At 49.1% G+C, this 22,633-nt stretch overlaps 1 protein-coding gene across 1 annotated transcript in view; it reads right to left on the bottom strand.

Annotated features, from left to right (window-relative positions):
- Positions 1–20,695, bottom strand: part of LOC104508441 (plexin-A4-like) — a gene marked incomplete at its 5' end in the record, with an annotated part of 114,106 nt that extends 93,411 nt beyond the window's left edge. The window contains 4 exon segments of the mRNA XM_010150079.1: positions 11,326–11,440; positions 13,694–13,793; positions 17,079–17,232; positions 20,572–20,695. Coding sequence (XP_010148381.1) covers positions 11,326–11,440; positions 13,694–13,793; positions 17,079–17,232; positions 20,572–20,695 — 493 coding nt within the window.
- Positions 20,696–22,633: the final 1,938 nt, after the last annotated feature.

Below are 22,633 nucleotides of genomic sequence, written 5' to 3'. Positions count from 1 at the left end.
AAGAAAAAGGAAGGGAAGGAAGGAGAAAAAACGAGTGAAAAGAGGCAAACAACAACAAAAGACTTTTTTTGCCACTGGCTTTTAAGGAATCAGATTTCACTTGGATAAAAAGCAGGAAAGCAGCAAGCTGGCAGATGAAAGGCAGCAGGGACTGCCTGGAATATGTTGCCTGAACTTCTCTCTCACACCTCAGCACAGTCAACCTAGGTCAGGGCTGCGACACCACCGGAGCAAAATCAGATGCCTGTTTAGCTGCTGCCCTGTACTGCTGCTAACAGAGGGCTTCGGGCTCTGGGGCTGACAAGCTGGTTCCTCCAATGAATCACTTTTATACCCTTGCAAAACTTCCCAGCCCCAGGATAATCCGGAGAAGGAAGCAGCAAGGAGCTTGGCATTCCCACTGCAGGAGGGGAAGAGGTGAGTTACAGTCCATATTGTGTTTACATTATTACACCACTAATTCTCAGCATCATAAAATTATATTTAGAATTTACACGAACAGTGCTGGGGAACGTTATTAGGTTATAAAGTGGAATCAGGTCAATGCTTTGTAGGCAGGATTCCAAGCGCCATAAATTTCAGGATGTACTTCCCCCAAATTTACATTGGCACCAGCAGCAATCAAACCAGCTACAAAAAAGCTCACCCGGTCAAAGAATTTTTTAATGCACCATATATTTTATCTGCACTTCCTAAGTTTACAATGTTGTTAGTTTGATTGATGGTGTGCTTATTTATTGGCATGGAAAAAGTAATAATACATGAAGAAAATGCTCAGAACTTTAAAGGCAGATGATGAGGAGAAAGCAACAGGATTTATGGGAAGTGTAAACATCTGCAGAGACAACAAAGGAATAATTGAGTCCTTGCATCGCTGTCACTTCTGGTGGCTCCTTTCTAGTTAAGAGTCTTCCACGCACTCAGGAGCAAATATCAGCTCTCTTTTGTCAGATACTGCAAGTGATTCTGGTGCCTGGGTAAAGGTGGTTGCCCTGGATGCTGGTGCTCAGCCTGTGGAACAGACTTGGCCCTGTTTTAAGCTCTGTGCGCTCTAGCAGCTCCACACCTCAGTGGTAGCTTGCGTAGATTAGCATAGAGATACCACTGCTGGAGGAAGGGAGACCAACAGATCAATAACAGATCATTAGCTCAGCTGCCACAGCCTCTTGGGTCCCTGACTTCAGTGTTGTGAAGGCTAGAGAGCGATGAGCGATGCTGATCACCAGAGAGCGGCTACTCGAAAAGCAGGAGGTAAATGAAGATAACTAACCTCCTCTCACACGGCTCACTGCTGAAGCCCGTTGATCGGGAGCAAAGTGACTCCCCCAAGGCCACACAGGCAGTGCTGGGAAATGACCCAGGTCTGCTGAGAGCTTGATCCCAACCTGGGAGTATTCTGCCTCTGAAGTCAGTCCACGCATCTCCGCTGACCAACATTAATGATTTTACCCTCCTTTAATTCTTTATTAATAAAGTCTTTCTCAGCTGGTCCATTATTCCACAAGGATCAAGGTCAGGCTGCCATAATTATCCAAGCACCACATTTGTCCTTTTTAAATAGAGACACGACGTTAGCTTTCTTTCAGCCCTTTGCTGCTTTGACACATGCTCAGAAGGGAAAGTAATGATCCGGAGAGCAGGAGCCTTCTGGTCACTGGATGAAGGGAGTGGACTAGTGACAAAAATAGTAGATGATTGTGTCACTAGGTACATCTGCTCAAAGGAGAGGCACTGCTGGAGATGTGCAAGCAGTCTCAGTTGTGGAGTTTCCTGAGAAACTGCCTGGTGTTGACGTTATAAGAAATATGAATGTGTGCATTGAGGGAGGTGGTGTATGTGCAAGAGACAAGATAACCATGTATTCACTTGGACAAAGTCTGTTATTTGTTAAAGAAAAGCCCTGGTTAGGTAAAACAGCCTTTCAGAATAACACACATAGCAAAACTGGATTGTGCGATGCCTAGGAAAGCATGAGGCAGAGCACAGGCTGCTTATAAATCAGTAATGAATGTATTCTCTAATTATTACTATATAAATTTGCATCCTTCTGCCTAGCCAGACTTCTGTCCTTCTGTAAGGATTTCCATCTGAAGTTCACAAGACCTTTCATGAGTACCAAAGCACTGTACATCCATGCATGGCACCCCAGAAGCCCAACAAGGCTGCAAATTTTGAGCACTGCAATAATACCCTTTACTGCTCATCCATGTAGGTACCGATGACGTCGACACGTCACGCCCCAACAAAGTTAAGTTTCCTATACATCTGTACCAATGAATGGGTTTTGTATGCATAAGGGACGTTCTCCTAGCAAGGCTCCCTCAGAAGTGACAGGGAGTCTCATGACAACACTCTCACATGGGCATTTCTGGTGTGTAACAAGGGTTGAGCCCAAGCTGTAGCGATTCCTTCCTAAGAGAGGACAAAAAGGCTATTTCTCCTCTAAAACTGCCCATTTTTACAGAGCAAGAACAGAGCAAGTACCTTTGAGAGCTTGAGACTAGGGCAAGACTGGCCAATGAGTTCAGAAGTCAACAGAGGAGAGAGAGTAACAAAAGGGCCGGAGGTGCACACACAGGCCACGTTGATGTGATCCTGCTTCCTTCAGAAACCAGGACAGAAGCCCAGAGAGTCGTAATACTTTGGCTTCCACAGTGGGAAGGTCAGGACCATGATATCATGGCTTTTGTCATCCTCCCCCTCCCCGAGATCCACGACAGCATGAGATAATGTCCAAGCCAAAGCAAATGGACTCGGGCTCAAAGACAAGGTCTGGGATCAACCTCCTGGAGATGCCCCAAGGAGGGCAGGAGTCACATTCCAGCCTCAGCTTTTACCTGCAGCTTCAATATACTGAGAATGTTTCTCCTTGGCCAGGTCCCAAAAGCTCACATGTCCCAAATCAGTGAATGCAGCTGATGCAACAACAGAGAAAAGCAAAACCTTTCTGCTTCAGAGCCAGGCCATCACCCTGGACTAAGCCTGAATGGGGAATTGTCTTTCCTCCCTCAAACTGCAGGGTGCTGTACTGATCCTATCAGTCCGAGTTGCACTGAATGCCATTATCACAACAACATAAGCTCTTCCCAGTGTTAATTCAAGGGTGCTGTGTTGGTGGGGACAGGCAAATATTACCCTGTTGCACTCTGAGATCACTGTGTCCTGCAGGATAAATAATCCTGCATTACAAAGGTGAGCAGCGGTATGAGTAACATTTAGCAACAATTTAGTAACATGTAGTGTCAGATGCTTCTTACATCTCCATTCAAACTGATCTCCCTGTGTTGCTCCTAGAAATTACACGAACAGGTCCTTGATTATTCACTCACATGACGGCTGGAGAACCTAAGCTCTAAGACAACAAGGTGTGTACCAAGGTAGGATAAACCGCTCACAGGGAGGCGTTCTTCCATCACTTCTCAGTTCCTGCTGTGATTTGGCTGGAGGTCTCAAAAAGGAGCCCGGACAGATTTCCTGCAGATCCACCACCACATCAGAAATCCTGCTAAAAGTTACTGTGGCAATTGAACAAGTTACCAGCCTTTTCCCCTACCAGCTGGATGGCTGCAGGGCAGAAAGCCTCAGAGATTACCAAAGGTACCAAAAATAGCAGAAGAAGCCACTTCACACATAGGCTTTCCACCTTTTTCTTCACCTCAGTGCAAGTTCAGTGTGACTTGCAAACAACAGCAAATTATCTAATTTGTTTGTATACGCTCAAAGGCTTCTTAGGAACAGCCCCACATTGTGAGATCACAGCTCCAGGTACTAAGTACTGCACAAGCACCTATTACCAGAAAGTGCGTACCCAAATCAGAATGGAGTGTGAGAGAAACAGGAGCACAGAAAGGTGAACGTGACCAAGCACAACTCAGAGCCAGCAATAAAACTCATCTGCTGAAACAAAACCCGTGCCCTCGTATGCTACCTGGTACTGCCTCTGAGCAGTATTTTCATGCTCTAACGGGATGACATGAACGAGGGGAAAGCTTTCTGCCTGGCCTGCAATTTCTGTGTTTAATTTCCTCTTATTTTCTGAAGCATCCCTTCTGAAGAGGATGTACCCACTACACAATACATTTCCATTTCTTGGAAAGGGCTGCAGTGGTGAATGAGGGTTGAAATGCCACAGCCTGAAATGCCAAACCATCAGGAGCCCCGAGCCACAGATGGATCCAAACTATCAGCTCCAGCCTCCTCCCAGATTATGCCTGCCTCCCCCTGGACAGGATGCTGAGAAGACTGAACTCCATCACACGTGCTTGGAAACACTTCTGAGAGCTAAATAGACGATAAACACCAACCCCCCTATGTGCTTAGAAGCAGGTGCCACGAAATGCATGGATCACTGTGCCAGATCCCATCTGCATGGGGTGGCTGCTGCTACCCACAGCAGCTGCCTATCTAGAGCTGCTCCATATCCCCTCGCCTCTCCTGCTGGTCCCCTTGCCTGCTCACATCACTTGAAGGCAGCAGGCTGCCCGCAGTTACCATAGAAACTACACCTCGCGCCCTCCCCTTACTGATAGACAGGTGCCAGGATAAGTGAGTGGATAATCGACAAGCAGGGAAGGACTCGGCGCTCTGGTACTGGCCTCATTCGACTGTCATTAGAGTTCCTGAGAAACGAGATATAGAATAATTTGAGCAGAGATGGGTTTTCTCTCCTCCCCGTGCGGATGCTTCCAACAGTCAGCTCTGACCGGGTTAAGGGAGGCTGGAAACAGGAGCGGGAGGGAAACTGAACAGTTGCCACAGCAACAGCTGAAGATGCCTCACCAGAAGGTTTGTCCATGCATGGCAGCAAGGAGTTGACTATGCTCACCTGATGGCCCAGCAGGTCCTCTACTCCCTCCCCATTGCAGCCACCCCGGCATTTACACCAGGATGTATTTTGGGAGGAGGTGGGCACCGTGCCTTCCTTCTGCACCTTGAAAAGAGGACAAAGCAGGACATCTGGGGGTCCTGAAAACCTGTCCGCTTTTTGAGACCTTGGGGCAAAGCCCTCCCTGAGCCAGACTGTGTTGCACCCGTAGGGTGGGAAGGGTGCTGCTGAGTTTACTACAAAGTCCATGACGAGGAGATGTGGACATTTAGAGTAGGATAGGATAGAACAGAATATTCAGTAAGAAGGGATCATCTAGTGCAACTGCCTGACCACTCCAGGTCTGACCAAAAGTTAAAGCACACTGGGAGTCCGAATGCCTCTTAGATGTCTGCCAGTGAAGGCTGAGCTGTCATTATCAATCCATGCCTTCTTTTTTCCTTTCCCTTCTTTTCCATCTCCCAAAAACCCCATCCCCAAGCAGTACACAGGGCTGGTCAGAGCTAAATCAGTGTACGCCACTGTAGAGGCTGCTGGTACAGCTCTTCGTTTGGCACAAGGCACAGGCAAGCACTTGGCGTAGCAGCGTTCCGCTCCCCGGCAGCTGCTCGCCAGCATGCAGCTCACATGGCTTTCTATCGCTTTTGACAAATTAATATTTGAAGCAGTTGTTTCTTTTATGTGGGCTTTACTGTCATTAGCACGTACAACTCGACATAAAACACTCTGGTGCGAGATCTTTTCTTCTGTTCTCTTTTTAGGCAGCAGATGAAAATCCTTTTAATAAAAAGCTTGTTTGGGGGAGGAAGAAAAACACACGCACATGCAAATCGGCTGAGCAGGGAAAGATTAAAACCTCCTTCAAGGTAATTAAATGATTATGTATCTTTTAAACCCAGCAGATAACAGATTTGTTATCTAGGCTTGCTTTTGGCTTTTGCTTTTCCCCCCCTCCTCTCTCTTTCCCCCACAGAAAGCTAAAATCCTTGCAAGGCCCAGAACAAGATAGTGTTCATCTTCAAGAAGAAGGCACAAAGGAAGACTTAATTCTTCATCCCATCAACTCGAGTAGGATACCCCAGCTTACTCACCCTTGTACAGATGTCTGTGGACCACTGACATGAAAACCACCCCCCTGGATCAGAGCAGGCATGTACGAAGACAAAACAAAGGATGCAATCAGGTGTATTGGGTCATAGATATCAGGAGAGACAGGTGTCAAGAAGAAGGCACAAAGGAAGACTTAATTCTTCATCCCATCAACTCGAGTAGGATACCCCAGCTTACTCACCCTTGTACAGATGTCTGTGGACCACTGACATGAAAACCACCCCCCTGGATCAGAGCAGGCATGTACGAAGACAAAACAAAGGATGCAATCAGGTGTATTGGGTCATAGATATCAGGAGAGACAGGTGCTGTTTCTGCAGCTTCTATCACAGCGGGGAGCCTCTTTTTTTTTACTACTTGTTGACTGTCTTGGCTGTTTACAGAAGAGAATGACTGAGCTCTCTTACCCGGTGATTGTGTCACCTAAGCGAGGGTTGGTTTCACAGGGTGTTAGTCTGCAATGCAATGCTTCGTGGTGCAACGCTAAGCCTGCACTATGACTTTAGCTACGCTCAACAACACATGTCAAAACCAAGGACAGGATGGCCAAGAAAAAAACACAGAAACTTGGCCTGCTCCCCTCTGTCTCTGAGACAAACTCTCTCCACTTTTGCCACCAGCTCATTTCGCAAAAAACAACAACAACAATCCACTTTGGTATTAAAATGTCTCCTTTTTTCTCATTCCTGCCCTCAAGCAATAACAGCAGCTCCTCCTTATAAAGCAAGAAGTCACTCAGTATATTTCAGGCTAGTGGACACGGCTTTCGAAAACCTGCTGTAAAGGGAAATTATACGCCAAGGTGAAGTATTTCTGCCGCAAATCATCTGGAGACATCGTCAACCCTGTTTGATTGAGTTCAGTGCCATAATCATAAATACTCTTGCTTTATGACCATACTGGAGTTCTTCACCAGGAGCAAACAAGGGCTTTCCCAAGGCTCCCAAATGAGTGGATTCAGCTTTATTATGGGCAGAGTTGATTCACCAGGTACCTGACAAGTGACAGGTAAGAAAGTCGTGGCTCCTTGTTGACAGCGGGGGTTGTGGCTTTTTTGTCCCTTCTCCACCTCTGGTTTAATTTTGCCAGGAGGTGGGAGGACAGCTGCCCTGTCCCAGCCTGGGGCTGGCTGATCACAGATATCCATCATGCACATCAAAGGCTCTCCTGGACGGCAGATCACAGGCTATACAGATAGAAAGAGCATTTTGCCTTGTGGACAGTGTGGGTCATGGCCGAAGCCTTTCTGCTGTTCCACCAGACCAGTCTCAAATTCATCCTGCACTCTGCATTTATCAGTAACTCATACTACAAGGGTGAGAGGAGCAAAACAACCCAGGATCCACTCAGAGCACATGACGAAGACCTGAAAGAAGGGCGGGTAAGCCCATGGGAATCCAGAAACTCGTGAGAGGTGATAAGAAAATGATGGAGTCAGAAGTACACAAAGGCACAGCCTCTATTCAAAGTGCTCCAGGCTGGTCCAGGGTGATGGGTACCAGCCCAATCGCTCCAGTTCCAGCCCAGGCCATCTGGAGAGTGGGAAACCACTTCCCACATGATGGAAAGATACTGTACAGGTAAAGAGAGAAAAACAATCACCTGGAGGTGGGTGTACCAGCAAGAGAAGGTGAAGACCATAGTAAGGAGGAGGGGAGCAGGCTTGGCATGCCAGCAGTCATGATTACAGAGGGAAGGAGTTTCTGGCACCGGTCCATATGACAGAGTAGCACCAATATTTGTTTGCTTGGCAAGGATTCTCTTGGTGCAATCAGACCATATGATTGAGACCAGATCCTGGAAGCCGGCCATGCTAATCTGCTCAGCAGACTCATGGAAGGACTGCAAATGGGATGGTCCAACCATCCCACGCTGGTAGTACCGTTTCCCATCACCACCTCCTCGAGACTTTCTGATTTAGCAGGTACTTATGCCTAAATGGTAGCAAACACATCCCCCTCCTCATCCTCTAGAGATCCAAGTGCCGGTAGAGGAAAGGATCGTGAGGAGCATTGCAGATGGAGATGAAAGGCCAGTAAACACATTCACTCAAGGTGACTCAACTGACTCAAGGCCCACTCAAGTACGTTTTGAGTACTACTGAAGATGGCACTGGGAAGTCTGGGAATGGACCTCAGTCCTCTCAACCTGGTGAATCAAGTTATGTCATCGGGAACTGGGTGGAGGTCTGGACAGGCAATGAGGAGCCATGCTTGGCTTCAAGATACCGAATGGTTTCTATTGTTCAAAAAACCCACTCAATGAGTAGGCATGGGTACAGGACAGAACAGGAAAGAATTAAAGTTGAAAATGAAAAATAGTGGAAATTTTAGTGAGAGATGAGTCAGTGAGAAGATGGCTTCTTAAGAGAAGCGTGGGAGATGTACGCAGCATTTGTTCAAAGTGCCATTTGACAAAACCTTTCTAGCCACAGAGCAAATGAAAACCCACGTTTGTCAGAATGGACTTGCGATGCCATCTTTCCCCAGCCCCAGTGTCTTTGAAAGCCACCAACACACAGACGGCAATGAGAAGGACCCTGAAGCTACAGGGGCAGGCAGAACATTATCTCTGAAAGTTTGGGGGTATACAAGGTATTATCCTTGCAGACATAGTCCAGTCGTTTCAGTGCTGAGAAGTGTTTCTTATGGGCAGCAAACGGCAAAACCAGCTCCTGAGCTGAGCAGCTGACTGCCAAGTGTTGTCTCCTGTGAGAGAAGTTTGTGCCCAGAGATGGTTTTGCTGCAGAAGCCAACGGGCTGCGGCCCTCATTAGCAGTGACCAACGTAACAAACACATGTTGCATGATGCTATCACTGCCTTGTAGATCGTCTTCTAAGATCAGGTTTGTGACTCTCCCTGCTGCCACACAAGTGGCACAGAGCAGCTTTGCAAGATCAGAGGGGGAGTAGTTGAAGCTTAGCAGGAAATCCTTTGTTGAAGGGGACAGAAGAGAGAAAAAGCAGTCTCCACCGACAGAGAAAGCGCCCCAGACTGGGGCTGTCTCAACACCTCTCAGAAACAAAACTAGTGAGAGGTGATAAAGCAGTGATGGAAAAGGTGTGCTAAAATGGGCAGATATGGAGAGGACAATAAGTCTACCGCCTCCTCCCCCGTTCTGCAGATCAAGACCCTGGCAGAGATAAAGACCAGGGGCTGTGCCATCCCCATTCCCTTCCCTAAGGAACGGGGATGACACAGAGATTCACGTGATCTCCTTGCTGATGGCAGCAAGTGTCAGAAATACCAGTGATGTGAAAGAGGTTGAGGGAGGAGAAGATGCACTGATGTCTGTAGGCATCTCACTTTGGGCAGGGGGCTGGAGGAAAGAGGAGTTGGGAACTGGGAAGGTGAGTCCTGTGCTTGGTACGTGAGACACACCAGAGGAGTCTGCCAGAGGAGATGAATGGTGGTGGCACAGCAGGAAGCTGAGACAAAGCATCTCAGGTGGGTTGGGTTTAGCTGGGATAGACTTAATTTTCCTCACAGTAGCTAGTATGAGGCTATGTTTTGGATTTGTGCTGAGAAGAACACTGATTACACACTACTGGTTTTAGTTGTTGCCAAGCAATGTTTATATCAAGTCAAGGACTTTACTTCTGATACTGCACCCGTGTTCCCAGCTTCTTCTCTACAAGGAGGTGGGAGAGGACACAGGCAGGACAGCTGACCCAAACTGACCAAAGGGACGTTTCATGCCCTCAAACATCAAGCTTGGTATATAAGTTGAGAGAGTTGGCCAGGAGGGAAATCGCTGCTTGGGGTTGGACTAAGAGTCAGTCACCTGGTGGTGAGCAGTTGTATCATTTTGATTTCTTTTTTTTTTTTAATTACATACCATTATCATTAGTAGTAGCAGTAGTATTTTCATTACATAGTATTCATATTCATATTAGTAGTATCATTATTTTATTTCATCTACTTTCAATTATTAAACTGTTCTTATCTCAACCCACGAGTTCTCTCACCTTTTTCCTCTGATTCTCTCCCCCATCCCACGGGGGGAGGGGGAGAGGGGGGAGAGCAGCTGTGTGGTATTTGGTGGCTGACTGGGGCTAAATCAAGACAGCAGGGAATATCACCTGAGCAAGAGGTTGAACTTCCTTCCAGTTCCTGAAGTGGAGGGCACAGGGACCTGTGGCCAGCAGGACTGGCCAAACTCTGCCGAGGCTCCAGGGGAAGGAACAGGGCCTGTCTGGTCAGGACAGGCTACCAGAGGGGCTGAACCCAGGGCTGCCTGCCTGCACCACTTCACACTGAGCAGAGGGTGTTAAGCTCCCCAGGTCCTCGCCAAGTTTTCCAGCAGGTTTACAGCAAATGCGGGATCCTGATAGATAAAAAACTGGCACCCTCCCTGCTCGTGAATATTTATGGCCTGTCCCAATGCCACAGCCGTTCAGGGTGTCTGCTCCAGGACCTCTCAACCAGCACATAAGGAAGGGGTAGGAGGGAAAAGGGGATGCCACAGGTGTTCGAAGTCACTACACCTGTGTCGCTTGGTCCAACAAACTGGTGTGCCTGAGGAACGGGCTGGGGGCAGGCTGGGGAATGTGTTAGAGGCACCAGACCCAGCAGGCAGAACAGGGAGCAGTGGGGATTTCATCCTCAGAATGCGACACACATTGCTGGAGACTTCAGCAGCCGCCTGTGTGCCCGGTGGTTTAGCAGATATCAGATCTCTTAATGGGTACTGGTCCCTTGGGCCAGACGAACAACGAGCCATCTCAGGTCATTTACCAGACAGGCCACAATGCTTTCAGACCGTTCCTGACCAGGAAGTAATTAACTGGTTTCCTATCTGTATTCTCCTGAGCTCCACTTGTCTGCGAGTGCTCATTAGTTACAATTCAAGCCAGACAGTGTTTGCAGCACAACAGCCAGCTCTGTATTAAGCCCCAAGGTCCAGTTCAGCTCAGCAACTGGCAATGAGGCATTCCTCACCCTCGTCTGGAGGCAGTTGGATGCACTGGCCATTAGGCACCAAACCCACGCAGCCACAGAGGTGTTCAAAGCACGGCTGAAATCCACATAGCCCTAAATCCTCCCCAAACCCCAGCAGCCTGGGGTATCTGCTTAGAGCAACCTCCTTCTCACTGGGAGGAGATGCATGCCCAGTGTTCCCCATCCCTCCCAGTCCTGTGGCACTGGGAGCTTGCAGTGACTTTTATGCACTCCCTGTAGTATATGGGAGGGAGAGGGGAGGTCACTGGGGGTCTGGCAGAGCACAGGGGAGAGGAACTATCTGTGGAGGGCAAGGTGAGGGTCTCCTGTGGATGAGCAGAAGAGAGAGTGGGAATGTAGGCAGAGAAGGCTCCCTGGACTGCTGGCCAAAAGGCGACGTCAGCCCTGAGCAGCCCACGGCCACGACGCGTGCCCTGTGCCCCTCCTACCTCGGGCAGCTTGACTCGTCCCTCCTGGAAGGAGCAGGAGCTGGGGTCGTGAGTGCAGACGTGGCGGTACTTGCACCAGTGACACCGGTAAGGGCTCTCCACGCATGACAGACACCTGGAGATGGAGAGAAAGAGTAGTAACTTGGCCAGCCGGGCCCCATCAGCCAAGAGGACAGACCTTGACGTGGGTAGCGATTCTCAGAGGGGACTACAGCCCAGCAAACATTGCTTTTGCCATCACTAGCAGAAGGCCATGGGCTTGGCACTGACCCAACACCGTCAGGTCTCAGGATGATGCTGGACATCTCACACCTTGAGCTGGTTGTCACGGTGATCATGTGTCTCATATTAATTAGATAATTCATACTGCATTCATATCGTTGTGACTAGAGTAATAACAATTGTTGCATTTTGGTTGCCCTGTTACAAATTTAATCAGACTATCAAGAAGTTCCTGGCTTCATACATAAGAGGCGTTTCCCCTTTTTACTCATAACAAAATCCTGAGCGTAACAAAAAGATCAGGGGATGGGTGGAAACTGCTACAGCCTCGCTGCCTCCGTGCTGAACTGCACCAGTGCCCCAGGAGCTCTGAACACATCCTGGGAAGGTGGCCAAGGGAGCAGCTCACACCAGCAGTCCCAGTAAGAAAATCCCACCACTCACACGTGCTGCAGAGCCTGAACACAAACTGGGATGCACCAAGGAGAGAAAGTCAAGGATGAAACAGGGAATTTTCTCCCCGTGTCCCACATGCTTATTAGTGTGAGATCTGCCCAGGGTGACGTGACTCCTGCAAACTCTTAATTCTGTTCTTCTTTTCTTTGACTCAGAAGAGAAGGGAAGACTATTGTAGCAGCTGCCTGGGAAGTAGAGCACATATTTAGGAAGTCACCTACTCAGGGTGTAGGAAAGAGCCATTCCTTCCATCTTCCAAGGTTTTGCCCTCCTGTGCCACACAGACCCCGGAAAGCAAGAGCTGCAAACACCTCTCCTGGCTGTGTTACAGCACTGACTTGCATTTACATCACACTGGGTTTTGATTTTTTTTAATTTAATATGATGTCTGCTCACCAGCAACCAAACTGAGCCATAACAAGCTCTCTGCACAAAACAAGCAGCAACTCCTGGTAGCTCACACTGCTGGAGATCTTTGTGCAGCTGCAGGATCTGATGTACCTGGAGGAGATTTGGGGGGGGGCAAATTCTCCTGGCCCTTATATGTTGCCAGGTTTTTTTAATGGGCACGAGTGAAAAAATTGCCTCCAGTCGAGCTTGGCTGAGCCCGACAGGCAGACATACACTCTCTCCCTTGCCTCTCTGAAATCTCACTCAACTCCAATCCACTTTCAGCTCTGGTACAGTGAGCTGTTCTTCAAATTGGTAACAAGTGCTTGCTCTGATACATCAAATTAAAAATGGATAGTGTATTATAGTTTGTCAAATAAGAAACCAAAACATGCCATAAATATTTAACACCACCATCTCTCCTGCTCTCCCCCCCAACACTTGCTGTTCTGACACTGTTTGTCAAAGCAGCAGGAACATGGAAATAGGATTTGCCTTTCCTTGTGAATTGCTGAGCCACAGTAATTATCTGCTTTTGGCACTTCTGATGGCTCAGTGGTGGGGACAGAGCCATTCAGCCTTGCTCAGGGGTGGATCAAACTGCTGGAAGAGTGTCTTTCTGCAGGAAAGCTGCAGACCTGCTCCAGTGGGGCAGCTCCTGAGCAGCCCTGGGTGCCAGCTAAACCCCAGAAGAATGGGGTGCAGGGCAGGAAAGGAGCTGGCAGGATGGAAAAGACGGTCTTGAGGGAATCAGCTGTGTGTTCCCTGCTCAGTTCACATCATGCAGGAGCCAGCAACTCCTGACTTTTCAGATCGGAGGGCCCAAACCATGCTAAGCACCTAGGGCAAGCTCCTCCTGGTGGGACTGACAGCATGGAATGGTGTTGGAGGTGCGAATGTGCAGGCAGGATCCATCCATCCACAAACAACTGCTTCATAGGAAGACAAGGGGTCTATTTGCTTAGGCCATGACTCGCTTTTGACTCCCTTCCCTGGCAACCTCCCACTTGCGTGACGTTCCTCCAGCTGAGAGACACATGGGGATGTACCACTCCCCAAGGCAATGCCTTCCTGCAAAGGACACTCATCAGCAGAACAAATGGTCACTATACTACTCTTGGTCGTTCCAGAAGAGACCCCACCATGCTGACCATCATCCAAGTCACCCTGTGTCACCCTGACCCCTGGTCACCTCCACACCTCACCAGCTTCCCGAGGGACATCTGCCCCAGCCATCAGTGGGTTCTGTGGCAGAGCCAGGGGTGGAAGGGAAAGCAGGTATCAAAAGAAATAAACATACGAGTTGTGGACACTGCAGTTGTAGAAGACGAAGCTGGTGCTGGCAAAGGTCATACCCGTTTCTTTGGACTTGAGCTGAAGCTGGACAATGTGATGGTCTCCTGGGGAAAAAACAGACACATCAGTATATGACCCCTCTGTTAGCCTAGTAAAGCCCTGTTGGCCATGCTGCCAGTCTGAACCTGGAGCTGTCCCACAGCACCTTGGCCAGTCCATCCTCAATAGCTGTAGGAAGTGCAATAAAATCCTTCCAGAGCCTGGTTCTCTAACAGGTACATCCCTACTCTTACAATACTGGCGTTACGGAGCATGTCTTCACCACTGGAAATTATCGTAGACGGGAGTAGAGTCTGGGCTGGAAGATGATGACGACAGGTCTAGACCATACCTCACTAATTTGAAAAATATGGTTAGTGAAGTCATCATAGGAAAGCTAAGCTCAAAGACAGGATGCAGATGTCTGGAATTAGAAGGCTGTTAAAATGGAGAACTGTCTTTAAAGTTGGTCCTTGCTGCTGGTTCATTTGATGTCCCCAGATGGAAGGGGCCTGTGGAAGATTTGACTGCTAGTCCCAAACATGGGTGGCCTGTGCATACACTGCCTGAAGGATAAACTTACCTGCTTTCCTGAGGGAAAAAAAAAAGATCTAATTTCTCCTTCATCTCTGACTAGGGCCCAGTATCCAGGGCAGCCATGGCTGAAGAAGACCACCTCCAGATTCTGCCCCCAAAGAGAGGTTATACCTTGGTAAAATAGGATAGAGGAATGAGCAAGGATAGATGCCATAACAGTGAGGACAGGGTGGGGGTTCCCTATCTGCACCCTGGGAAATACTGATGAGCAGGGAGATTCCACGTGAACAGTTCCTCCAAGTTCACTCACCCCATTCACCTCAAGGTCCGTTCACTTGGCTGAAAAGAACCCAGCTCAGTGTGAGGGACATCCACAGGCCATTGCACTCCACAGACCCATCCATTTCCACAGCAGGCCTACCTGCAGCAAAGCCTCCACCTCCGCTCCTACACATCTCCCCATTCCCTTTCCCACTGCTCCCATGCTGGGCAGTCAACTGTCATCCCTTCCCACAGTGCCAAAAGCCCCTTTTAGAGCCCATCATCTGTGGGTAACGAGCGGGTGCAGTAATTGCAGTAATTTGATGGGGAAGGGATCCATGTTTAATTCAAGATTCCAACCTGGCTGGTCCTTTCACCTCTATTATTTTCCTCCTCACCTGAAAGATTCATTAATCAATCAGGCCAAAGCAAACCTGACAATTGTTCGCAGCGTGCTCCCACGTGCACACTCACCAGCACGCACATGGGCGCACGCACACCCCGCACACTTCACTAAACACATTCTGCTGCCAGTGCTCGACTCCGCTGCCCATCTGCTGCCACCGGCTTTGACATCTCTTGCTGTGGCCAAGAAGGCCAATGGCATCTTGGCTTGTATCAAAAACAGCGTGGCCAGCAGGTCCAGGGATGTGATTCTCCCCCTGTACTCGGCACTGGTGAGGCCGCACCTCGAGTACTGTGTTCAGTTTTGGGCCCCTCACTACAAGAAAGACATTGAGGTCCTTGAGCGTGTCCAGAGAAGGGCCACAAAACTGGTGAAGGGTCTGGAGAATATGTCTTATGAGGAGCGACTGAGGGCACTGGGCTTGCTTAGCCTTGAGAAGAGGAGGCTGAGAGGAGACCTGATCACTGCCTACAACTCCCTGAAAGGAGGTTGTGGAGAAGTGGGTGTTGGTCTCTTCTCCCTAATGACAGAGGATCGGACGAGGGGGAATGGACTCAAGCTGCGCCAGGGGAGGTTTAGATTGGATGTAAGGAAGAAGTTCTTCACCGAAAGGGTTATCACACACTGGAACAGGCTGCCCAGGGAGGTGGTGGAGTCACCATCCCTGGATGTGTTTAAGAGACGGGTGGATGAGGTGCTGAGAGATATGGTTTAGTGGTGGACAGATACAGTTGGACTGGATGATCTCTAAGGTCTTTTCCAACCCAGTGATTCTATGATTCTATGATCTCTCTTAACCGCTTCATGTTTAAAAACTTTGCCAGCCTCTTGCCTGTCTTTTAAAAGAGGATGTGAGGATCGGATGGCCCCAGGGATCCGACGTGCTACAGAGCCGCACGGCCTTTGGTTCAAATCCAGCTTCTGGCTCTACGCATGGAGGACTTGGTCTTTGCATAGGTGTGGAGCACCAGCTGCTGAAGCTGATACAAGCCGCAGGTGCCCGGCCTCTCTGAAAAGCACGCTTCACATAAATCTCTCTCTTGTCCTGCCTCCAGCTTCCACTGCTATTTTTGTCTGCTGGTTGATTATAGCCTGGCCTGGGACAGATGTCCATAGCAAGGAAATAGTTCCTGGCATCTACCTTGGTAGGCAAACATGACTGATAACTCAGAGGGACCTGAAAATGGTAACAGTGCCGCGGGGACTTGTTTTGGGACCGCGATGGAGAGCACATGCAGCTGTGTGCAGCTTGGGGAGAGCAGAGATGATGGTGACAGTTTGTGTCACTTCATTTCCTGGTGTCTGAGGATCTTCAGAGACAAACTTTACAGTAAATTTTCACAAGAAACCGAGGCCAAAAATGACAGCATCCTCTCTGCATCTCTTGGGGTGATCAGCAGGGTCAAGGTTTTTATTTTTAAGTCCCTGCAAGGAGCCACAAGTGCTCTTGAAAGTACCTAGAAAAGTTGTTAGAAAAGGGAAACAGAAAAGGGCAGGAAGTTGGTGGGGGAGAACACACCATCCTTGGAGACAAGGTATTTTTCTGTTCTGGACAACTTTGGGGAGGGAGATAGTAGTAAGCCTGGAACAGCTGAAGGCAGTATAGGCCAGGGACAGAGACAAGGAACTGAGTATACAGATCTACCTCTGGGAGGAGCAGGATAAAATTACAGACAGGATCATTCAGGTCTGCAGGGCTTTATGGCTGTTGCACGGGAAGGGATGTCTTGAGAGTACATACAGCCTCATTCCCTGTGCTGTGTAACAGAAGTTGGCAAAATTGAGCGGATATCTCACATCCACCTCTTGTCCTTGCCAGATATATGTAACTGCCACTCGGTGGCAGTCTGAAAACACAGAGTATCACACAGATAAGCACCTTAACGCAGGTACTGGTATTGCAGCTCAATGCTTGCACACGGGTGCACACATCAACACACACACATTCACACAACCCATGCAACCATGTGCTGCTGGGCAGCTCCACCAGCAAACACCAGCACAGCCTCCCACCGACTCCCTGTGTGCTTTGCATACCCTGTCCTCAGGCTACCATGAGCCAAACTCTGCTTTGGGAGAAAGCAGGAGAGACACAGGGGTGTGGGGTGAGGGAGGGAAGAAGAAGTGATGCAGAGGGGATACCCACCGTTCTCTGTGATGATCTGGGGCACCTCTTTGGCAGCTGGAGAGATGCATTGGATCTGGCTGCCCACCACCAAGCCATCCATCTCCGAAAGGTCCTCGAAGGTGCAATTGACTCCCGCTGACAGCTCAGGGACATTGTAGGTCTCCAAGACCAGCTGCAAGCAAAGACGGAGGGAGGGAAGAAGAGATAGAAAAAACAGAAAAGAGAATGCTAAGCCAAACAACAGGGTTGGGTCAGCAGAAGAGAATTACACTGGAGAGGTTGGACAAAGAGCCTCTTGCTAGAGAGAGCATCCTCCTTCAACAGAAAGCAGCATTTCAGGAGAGGGATGTGTGTGCGGAGGGGGAAGGGGATGAGATGCTGATGCCAACACAAGTGGTACGTGGCTATGCAGGGAGGACTGCACTGCATCCCAGTGCTGGCTGGGTCAGTGGAGGGGAGGGAGTGCTCACTATCTGTCATGCAAGTGTAAGGTTAGGCAGGGAGTCTTTGGAGCCAGCCGTGAAGACCAGGGCTTTGGTGGCCCAAGGCACGCGGTTTCTGAGGAAGGTGACTACTACTCACAAGAGGCACTCTGCAGACTACAGAGAAACTGTAGCGCTCCAGTCTAACTCTCTACGGCCTGCTCTCCTAGCATCAGCAGATGGGGGAGCGCTCTGTCACCAAGTTCCTGTGTAAGGAGAGTCTAGTTACAGCCTTCAGTCCACCACAAAAAACACGCTGTCCCTAGAGGCACAGCGTACCTCTCCTGCCCATCCCACCAAAGACGCAGCCAGCCCTGGCGACATGCTGTACTGGGGCTCCATACATGTAAAAAGCTGTGAAGGAGGAATTGCCCACGTTTTTAGTGTTCACAGCACCTGCTGGCATTGTTATGTCATTGCTCATGGTCATGAAAACAGGAATCACATGGCTGGTTTCCACCACGTTCATTCCCTGGAGAAGGACCCTCATGCTGCTAACTTCCCGGACCAACTGGGGTTCTGCACCACGGCTCTCTGTCACCGAGAGTCCCACCCAACCCACCAGATCATGTCTGAACACAGGCATCCCAGGGTACTTCTAGCCCCTACTGATGACCTAGTAGTTAGTATAAATTCTGTGGTTTTGTGACCGAACACTAGAGCCAACCACTTGACACAGGCACAAATGCTCTCCACACCTGCCCCCTCCATGAGCTCGCTGAGGCCCCATCTGAGGTGACAGCCACTGAAAGGAGACACAAATGCATGCTGAAGTGTTGTTTCTACCAGCGTAAAGAACAGAGTTCAGTCCAGCTGACAAAGCAGGAGAGGACGATAACATAACATAATGCTTACAGCTCTCCCTCACTGTGTTTTCCTCACTTAGAGAAGGCTCGGAGCTATTTCTTCACACTAGGCACCAGCAGGGAGAAAGGCTGAGCAGACAGGCCTTACCCTGGCTGACATAAAGGCTTTGTGAGAGTATGTTCATTTCTGGGCAGTGGGAATGGCAATGAGAAAGGCAATTATTTTGTGTTGGATGGGGAGAAGGAAAAAGCTTTGGTTAGTTGGATGGATTTAGCACTCAAGCTGAATTCACTCTCCCTGCTCATTAATACGCTGCTAGCGATGGAGAAGGCTAAACTATTCTCCTTAACAAGTATTTCTCTCTGAGCATGGGCAATGCAAAATGAAGGTGTGCCATGCAGAACAGGACACCAGTGGATAGACCAGCAGTGCTTGACAACAAACACCATGAGCCAGTGCACCCTCTGAACAGACAAGAAGTCCTACATCCCACACGCCCGCTCTGGAACTGCTGTGATGAGGGAAGAACGGAGACTTCCCCCAGCAAGGATCTCTTCTCAGAGATCCCAGAGCAGCAGCCTCGGACCAAAGCAGACTCGATTTTCCAAATCCCCAGACTGAAAGAGTCTCAGATACAACTTGCCAACTCCCTGTTAGTGACCAAAGTCTAACAGATTGTCCGTTCACTCGGATACCTTCTCTACCTCTGTGGGCAAGGACTCAATAGCACTGATGCTCTGCTAGAACCCAAGTGAGCCTCAGTAAGGACACCACCAGCTGTTCACTCGTCAGTGCTCCCCTCATGATTTGCCAAGAGACTATCTGTGGTGACTGTGGACAAGCTGGGACACCAGTCTATCTGGGACTGGGCTGAATATTTCCCATGGAAATGTTCATGCAGATTATTGGGCAACAGTCAGACAATGGCAACTTCTGATCCCAGCAGCTCTGGGTTTATTTGCCCTGCCACAGTAACCTAGAGGTAAAGGTCTTTTATTCTGTTATCAATTTCAATCGCCCTGAGCCAGCTAGTCCCTCAGGATTTATTCCAACATGAAAGAATCCTACAACTACTGAGAGAATAAGAAAAAGAAACCTTGAACTCCCAGAAGAACAAAGGACTTAGGATGTCTCAGATCAGTTTTTTTGAAGCCTAGGAAAGTAAAGTCACAGCAAAGTTAAGAGCCTGAAACAAAGCAGCAATGATTGGACATGCAGCCTTTGAAAGGCTGATTTCATTATCACTGAAGAAACCTTAGCACTCCGAAACCTGTCACCTGGAAGATGCCTGGCAGCTGCACCTTGAGCAACACCTTTTAGACCTTTCAGGCTGTGGAGATGGTGAACAGCTCATCCAGAGACGGAGGTTTTGGGGCCTGGGTGATCAACTCAATTCCAGCGCTGACTAGTCTGGCCAAAGGACAGTAGCCTGAATGAAATAGATCTCTGCTTCCTTCTCAGAGGTGTTGGGATCTCACCACACAGGGTTCTGCTGTCATGAGTCAGGAGAGGAACCATGAACTGCTTAGATCTTCAACTGAGATTTCTTGCCTCAAGCCCAGAAAATGATGAAGAGTATCTGCTGCTCCACCAGCATTCACTGGGTGGCTTTGTGGGCTGCTGACTCGAGTAGCTCAAGGCCATAAAGGCTGAACTTTGTGTTGAGGAAGGTCCCAAGAGAGCATGAACCTTGGCAGCCTTAGCTTCCTCTGCACAGCATCCTGCCTCTCGGTTCTGCCTACTCAGTGCTGGACCTGCAGCAGGGTGGGGTTCTTGGTGGCTGAAGAAAGACACTCTTCCACCCAAGATGATAGAAAATTGGAGCTTATTGAAATAACACATGGTATCCCTCACTTGTCATTATCCTAGAAGGTAATTTCATTATTTCATGATTATGTCCCTTGCCTAAAGTCTCTCCCAAGTAAATAAACATCTAGACTGTACGCACACAACACTTGCAGGGCACAAAGTCCCTTCAGACATGCCCTCAGCTCCTCACAGTGAACAGGGAAGCCTCTTCCACACTTCTAGACAGGGAATAACCAAGGCTAAAATGTCCTCCCATGGCAAATCTATCTCTGTGCCATAAAAGTTGCTGGGGAAATTAAGGGACTCTGGAGAACCTCTTTCATGAAGCTGCCAGTCCTTCGTGCTCATACCCGGGACTGTCAGACTGCATGGGCAGATTAAACCCACGGGGGACAAGGAATAACGTTCCTCACCAATACGTTGTACTGGGAGACGGAGATGTTGTTGGGATGCACGGTAAGCCGGACGCACTGCTTCATCTCCGAGGCAAATCTCCGAGGCTCGCTGGAGCGCTCACACCGCTCCTTCCTGGTGCACCTGAGCGAAAGGGGACAGAGAGGGACAGAGTTAACACAAAGCCAGGTGAGGAGTGTGAGGACAACCCCGGGGTATGGGAGGAGCAATCATTTTGGGTAGAAAGTCAACACTGTACCCTTTGGGACTGTAATAGCTGGAAAACCACAGTCATGCCCCGTAGCACTGTGACTCACAGAATTCACAGATTCACAGAGCGATAGGAGTTGGAAGGGACCTCTAGAGATCACCTAGTCCAACACCCCTGCCAGAGCAGGATCACCCAGAGTAGATCACACAGGAACAAGTCCAGACGGACTCCAGTGCTAACAGCTGTGGGATTGCTCAGCAGGCTGGAGACTTGTGAGGACACCATGAAAGGAGGAAGGGTGATGGGTGAAAGCCCGCTCCCTTGAGTAGAAGGCACAGCTCTAGAGACACTCAGTCTCTCTACCCACATAGCAGGTACCACATAACCTTCCCCTGGCAGCCCTGAAAACTGTCCTGTCCAAGTGCAGTGGGACACGTTACACAGGGATGTCCTTCAGAGTGGCTGAGCTGTGCCCATGCTCTTTGGCCCTGCTGATGAGACTGCAGATCTGTGGTACTTCTGAGCATCTGATTCCTCTCTGCTGGGAAGGGCCAGCCCTTCAATCCATTGCCCAGTAGCTGCTAAGTAGTCCCAGGCAGTTTGAGGGGTTTTTGGCATCAGGTTTGAAAGTATCTCGCTAGAGTTGCCCCGGGTCTGAATCTTTAAAATTCTGGTGCTTCCAATTAGTGAGAGTTCAGTGACTTCTGTGGGTGCACGGTAGCTGGGCTGCACAAGCCCACAAAGCTTACACCCCACACTAACTGCTGTCAGTGCTTTCAGCACTGTCACTGTCTCCTCCGTCCAGTGTAAGCACAAACCAGCAAGGTGAACTGGTAGCAGTGCGCCCTGTTTCAATCCAGCCTTGCATTTGCTTAGTATAAAACGCATCTGTATTTTACTCTACATCCGCTGCCAAGGCCATCGCTCCAAGGAAGATGTCTGCCTAGAAATCCACGGGGTTAATACAAAAGGACAGTTCCAACTGCATGCCAATTACCTTTTGCCATTAAGCTAATGTTATGGACTTGCACAGGGTGTCTTCAATGGATTTTGTTATTAGCAGTGCTATTACCCCCATTAAAATCAGCTATAAAGACCAAGTGCGGATGTTAAATTATTCACCCACGCCCAGACTTCGGAGTCGTAGCCGTGAGAGCAGGCAGGGGCTGCTGGAGGGTTAGCTCCAAGATCACCCCTCCATGTCCTTGCTCCCCCAAGCAGAGGTGGCACCTATAGGCACAGGAACATGAAGAATGAGAACTAAGGTAACACATGCAAAAGCAAACCCAATATATGGCTGAGCCTGGATATTAATAAGCTTGGGGGGCTGGCCTAAAACTTCAGGGCTTGGCTCTTCTCTAGTGGCTTACACTAGATAAATGAAAACCCCGATTTCAAACTCAAATTTCTCCATCTTTGTGTTAAAGTTTTGTATTTCCAGTGGCTCAAATGGTAAAGGGAGATCTCTCCCAAACTCTGCAGGCTCTCGCTTCACTGTGCAGATTTGAGAGAGCAAGTGCAGCATTGCAGCTCCCACTCTCTGTTCCCCAGAAGCCTTCATCCCATTAAGTCTCCATGCAGTGCCGCATACTGGATCAGGCATTTGAAATGTGCGTTCTCCAGAGGGTTGGTCGGATGGCCGATTAACTTCTCCCAAAACCGTAAGTCCCCTACCATGGAATCAAAGCCACAGCAAAACGCTGATCTGAGATTTTTGCAAGCGCTTCTATAAAACAAACAGACACGGCAATCCCATCAAAGCTCGGCAGGGCATGGGAACTCCTCTCCTGAGAACAGCTTGGAAGGAAACCCTTTTGGGCTCGGTGTCAAAATGCAAGTGCCCGAATTCTTCTTCCTGCTACTTCCCATTT

This window comes from Eurypyga helias, unplaced genomic scaffold (assembly GCF_000690775.1).
Source record: "Eurypyga helias isolate BGI_N326 unplaced genomic scaffold, ASM69077v1 scaffold2064, whole genome shotgun sequence".
In the NCBI taxonomy this organism is placed as follows: Eukaryota; Metazoa; Chordata; class Aves; order Eurypygiformes; family Eurypygidae; genus Eurypyga; species Eurypyga helias.
This window is presented reverse-complemented; position numbering and strand designations above follow the sequence as displayed.